This window comes from Nerophis ophidion, linkage group LG11 (assembly GCF_033978795.1).
Source record: "Nerophis ophidion isolate RoL-2023_Sa linkage group LG11, RoL_Noph_v1.0, whole genome shotgun sequence".
Lineage (NCBI taxonomy): Eukaryota > Metazoa > Chordata > Actinopteri > Syngnathiformes > Syngnathidae > Nerophis > Nerophis ophidion.
In genome coordinates, this window is record NC_084621.1 from 18103230 (window position 1) to 18109229 (window position 6000).

The 6000-nt window shown below is 46.8% G+C and overlaps 1 protein-coding gene across 1 annotated transcript in view; it reads left to right on the forward strand.

The window, feature by feature from the left end:
• pklr (pyruvate kinase L/R) overlaps window positions 1–6000 on the forward strand; it is a 51888-nt gene extending 45888 nt beyond the window's left edge. Inside the window, 3 exon segments of the mRNA XM_061915217.1 lie at window positions 1463–1529; window positions 5250–5364; window positions 5437–6000. Coding sequence (XP_061771201.1) covers window positions 1463–1529; window positions 5250–5364; window positions 5437–5543 — 289 coding nt within the window. The 3' untranslated portion in view covers window positions 5544–6000.

The following is a 6000-nucleotide window of genomic DNA, read 5'->3' on the forward strand; positions in this document are numbered from 1 at the left end:
ATATCCATATCAACTTTGGTTACATATTTTCTATTTTATTTTAATTTTTTGCTTTTTTTTTTGTCTCACATAGATACATTTTTTTTAATTGTCCCCAAATATTTTTAGTTTATGAATTAATGGGAGCCTAAAATATGTCCACATTTTATAACATAGATTTTTTTTTCATAATTTTTTGAGCAACGACAGTTTAAAAAAATAAAAATTAAAAAATAAAATCACACTAAAATTCTTAGGGATCCAAAACGGTCACACTCACAAAAGTGTTAAAAATAAGTCTCACTTTATTTCTAACATTTAAATCTCTAGATCAACTTCAGATCCATCCTTTGATTAAACTTTTTTTAATGTAGTTTTTGTTTGTGTGTTTGTTTAATGGCCTTTTCTCAAAGAAATGGTATTGAACACATCCAATACTTTATATTTTCCCCAAAATATTTTATATTTGATATGGATTAATTGGCGCCTAAAATTTGTCAATATTTCATGAAAACATTGATTTTGATTCAATATTTTTTTTTTTACGCAACGACCGTTTAAAAAAAAATCACACTAAAATTCTTGGGGATCCAAAAGGGTCCCACGCATTAAAGTGTTAAAAATAAGTCACCTATTTTTTCCCCGCTTTCAATCCTTAAATCTCTCAATCAACTTTGGTTATATATTTTTATTAATATTCAATTTTTTTTCCTTTTTTGTCCTCAAAATGTTGTTTTTTATGGCAAAAACATATATATTTTTTAAAATATATTTTCCAAAAATATTTTTGGTTTATATGAATGAATAAGAGCCTAAAATATGTCAAAATTTTATAACAACATAGATTTAAATTCATTAGTATTTTTTAAGCAACGAACGTTTAAAAAAAAAAATATATATAAAAAAATTAAAATCAGACTAACATTGTTGGGGATCCAAAAGGGGTCCCACGCATAAGTGTTAAAAAAGAGTCACTTATTTTTTTCCCGCTTTCAATGCTTAAATATCTATTTCAACTTTGGTCATATATTTTTTATTTCATTTTCATTTTTTGCTTTTTTTTGTCCCCAAATGGGTTTTTTTATGGCAAACCCAGGAATTGAGTTAAAATAATCCCCTTATAACCCAAAAAAATGGATTGCTCCTCTTAAAAGAATAACTCCAAAATTTTACCCAACACTCATAAATTGGGTTGTCAAAATAACCCAACATTTTTTTTTACTGTGTAGCGTGCCACGCTACAGCTAATGTATCGCTAACTGCCTTGTAAGACACATTTATTAGTTATTCTGTTAATAAATATTATTTGGATTTAATCAAATAGAATTACACCAAAGGTAATTGTTATTCCTTTGGTTCTACCTGGTATTATCAGGTTAATGTCCATGAACTGCACTTTAGAGGGTACCTCAGCACAACATTTTTTTTTATATATGACCCAATACAAACACAACAATGTTGACATCCCTGCTATGTCCTGCAGGTCAGCACACCTGCTGTCCAGGTACCGCCCCCGCTGTCCAATCATTGCCGTCACCAGGAGCCCGCAGGTATGTAGTGTTGAGGGCCACACCTGTAACGCTGAATCATTTATCAACATACCTGCATTCCTTAGCTGATGCTTGTATGTACACTCAAACATATTTTAAAGTAAAAAACTGGCAACTCAGCCACCGGAATCTTACTGTAAAATGTAAAGTAGTTTTCACCACATGGGGGTGTGGCTCTTTGGACATCGGGCGTCTCTTTAAACACCCGACACACGCTCATGGGGGTTTGGCTCTTTGGACATCTGACGTCTCTTTAAACACCCGACACACACTCCTGGGGGTGAGTCTTTTTGGACATTCGACACACACTCGTGGGGGTGTATGTCTTTGGACACCCGACACACACCCATGGGGGAGTATATCTTTGGACACCCGACACGGGTGTCTCTTTGGACACTAAACACACACTCCAAAGGGTGTGTCTCTTTGGACACTTGACACACTACCATGGGGGTGTGTCTCTTTGGACACCTGACACACACTCCTAGGGGTGTGACTCTTTGGACACCCGACACACACCCATGGGGGTGTGTCTCTTTGGACACCTGGCACACACTCCTAGGGGGTGTGGCTCTTTGGAAACCCGACACACACCCATGGGGGTATTTGTCTTTGGACACCCGACACACACCCATGGGGGTGTGTCGCTTTGGACACCAAACACACCAATGGGGGTGTGTCTTTTTGGACACCTGACACACACCCATGGGGGTGTGTCTCTTTGGACATCCGACACACACCTGTTGGGGTGTATGTTTTGGGACACCCGACACACACCCATGGGTTTGTGTCTCTTTGGACACCCGACACACACCCATGGGGGACTATGTCTTTGGACAGTCAGGGGTGTGGCTCTTTGGACACCAAACACGGGTGTCTCTTTGGACGCTCAACACACACTCCTAGGTGTGTGTCTCTTTGGACACACGACACACACCCATGGGGGTGTGTCTCTTTGGACATCCGACACACACCAGTTGGGGTGTATGTCTTTGGACACCCGACACACACCCATGGGTTTGTGTCTCTTTGGACACCCGACACACACCCATGGCGGAGTATGTCTTTGGACACTCAAGGGGTGTGTCTCTTTGGACACCCGACACGGGTGTCTCTTTGGACACTCAACACACACTCGTAGGGGTGTGTCTCTTTGGACACACGACACACACCCATGGGGGACTATGTCTTTGGACAGTCAGGGGTGTGTCTCTTTGGACACCAAACACGGGTGTCTCTTTGGACACTCAACACACACTCCTAGGTGTGTGTCTCTTTGGACACACGACACACACCCATGGGGGTGTGTCTCTTTGGACATCCGACACACACCTGTTGGGGTGTATGTCTTTGGACACCCGACACACACCCATGGGTTTGTGTCTCTTTGGACACCCGACACACACCCATGGGGGAGTATGTCTTTGGACACTCAAGGGGTGTGTCTCTTTGGACACCCGACACGGGTGTCTCTTTGGACACTCAACACACACTCGTAGGGGTGTGTCTCTTTGGACACATGACACACACCCATGGGGGACTATGTCTTTGGACAGTCAGGGGTGTGTCTCTTTGGACACCAAACACGGGTGTCTCTTTGGACACTCAACACACACTCCTAGGTGTGTGTCTCTTTGGACACACGACACACACCCATGGGGGTGTGTCTCTTTGGACATCCGACACACACCTCTTGGGGTGTATGTCTTTGAACACCCGACACACACCCATGGGTTTGTGTCTCTTTGGACACCCAACACACACCCATGGGGAAGTATGTCTTTGGACACTCAAGGGGTGTGTCTCTTTGGACACTCAACACTCACTCGTAGGGGTGTGTCTCTTTGGACACACGACACACACCCATGGTGGTGTGTCTCTTTGGACATCCGACACACACCTGTTGGGGTGTATGTCTTTGGACACCCGACACACACCCATGGGCGAGTATGTCTTTGGACACTCGAGGAGTCTGTCTCTTTGGACACCAAACACGGGTGTCTCTTTGGACACTCAACACACACCCCTTGGGGTGTGTCTCTTTGGACACACGACACACACCCATGGGGGTGTGTCTCTTTGGACATCCGACACACACCTGTTGGGGTGTATGTCTTTGGACACCCGACACACACCCATGGGTTTGTGTCTCTTTGGACACCCGACACACACCCATGGGGGAGTATGTCTTTGGACAGTCGAGGGGTGTGTCTCTTTGGACACCAAACACGGGTGTCTCTTTGGACACTCAACACACACTCCTAGGGGTGTGTCTCTTTGGACACACGACACACACCCATGGGGGTGTGTCTCTTTGGACATCCGACACACACCTATTGGGGTGTATGTCTTTGGACACCCGACACACACCCATGGGTTTGTGTCTCTTTGGACACCCGACACACACCCATGGGGGAGTATGTCTTTGGACACTCGAGGGGTGTGTCTCTTTGGACACCCGACACTGGTGTCTCTTTGGACACTCAACACACACTCCTAGTGGTGTGTCTCTTTGGACACCCGACACACACCCATGGGGGTGTGTCTCTTTGGACACCCGACACACACCCATGGGGGTGTGTCTTTTTGGACACCTGACACACACTCCTAGGGGTGTGTCTCTTTGGACACCCAACACACACCCGTGGGGTTGTATGTCTTTGGAAACCAGACACACACCCATGGGGGTGTGTCTCTTTGGACACTCGACACACGCTCACAGGGTGTGTCTCTTTGGACATCCGACACACATCCGTGGGGGTGTATGTCTTTGGACACCAGACACACACTTGACATACACCAATAGGGGTGTGTCTCTTTGGACACTTGACATACACCCATAGGGGTGTGTCTCTTTGGACACTTGACACACACCCATAGGGGTGTGTCTCTTAGGACACTTGACACACACCCATGGGGGTGTGTCTTTTTGGACACCTGACACACATTTATGGGTGTGTTTGTCTTTGGACACCCGACACAGACCCATGGGGGTGTATGTCTTTGGACACTCGACACATGGGTGTGTGTCTTTGGACACCTGACACACACTCACAGGGATGTGGCTTTTTGGACACCTGACACACACCCATGGGGGTGTGTCTTTTTGGACACCCGACACACACCTATGGTGGTGTTTGTCTTTGGACACCCAACACAGACCTATGGGGGTGTGTCTCTTTGGACACCTGACACACACCTTTGGGGGTGTTTGTCTTTGGACACCCAACACACACCAATGGGGGAGTATGTCTTTGGACACTCGAGGGGTGTGTCTCTTTGGACACCCGACACGGGTGTCTCTTTGGACACTTGACACACTACCATGGGGGTGTGTCTCTTTGGACACCTGACACACACTCCTAGGGGGTGTGGCTCTTTGGACACCCGACGCATGGGTGTGTGTCTTTGGACACCCGACACACACCCAAGGGGGTTTTTGTCTTTGGACACCCGACACACACACATGGGGGTGTTTGTCTTTGGACACCCGACACAGACCTATGGGGTGTGTCTCTTTGGACACCTGACACACACCTATGGGGGTGTTTGTCTTTTCACACCCAACACACACCAATGGGGGTGTGTCTCTTTGGACGCCCAACACACACTTACTGGGGTGGGGCTATTTGCTTGGACTGTTTTAGTCGCGGGCTGTTCAAACACACGTTGTCAAGGTGCTTAGTGATCAGACCACGCGATATCTTTGTCCTGGCACAGGTGGCGCGTCAGTCCCAGCTGCTCCGGGGTGTTTTCCCCGCCCTCTTCCACCCGCTGCCGGCTCCGGTGTGGGCGGACGATGTGGACAACCGGGTCAACTTCGGCATGGACATAGGTAAGTCCTCCCGCTTGTCCGCCGCCCTCGGTCCTGGCGCGTCACGCCACTCCTGTTCTGTGGTGTGCCCAGGCAAGGCCAGAGGATTCTTCAAGTCCGGGGACATGGTGATCGTGGTGACCGGCTGGATCCCCGGCTCGGGACACACCAACATCATGAGGGCTGTCCACTGCCTGTAACCACCCGCCCAGGAGCCACCTTCCACCTTCCACCAGCAACACCCGTGCCAGCAAGACTCCAGACCGGAATGAAGGTCTCCGCTCTGTTCTAAAAGGAATCTCTTTATGGGGTCCGGCATTTCTTCTGGTCCCAGTTCTCTTCCACCACCTCCTCCTCCGTGCTTCAGTGCGATACTTGTGTCCGCTGAGAGGATATCGGCACACTGCTCCTTAAAGGGCTCCTGATAGGACTTCCTTGCTGTCTACACGTTGTTCCTCAACCATAGGGCCCTTTGAGGCTTAGGTCAGCCAGATTAGAAAAGTAAAAGAAGTAGGGAAAACTACATTTAGTGAAAGAAATCAAGTAACTACATTCATCATGAAAATGTACAAAGCTGATAATAAAATGAAAGTGAAAGTGCAAATAAAATCCCCACAGTCTTCTTTTTTGCGCTTAAATTTCTAGAAACTTCTCTTC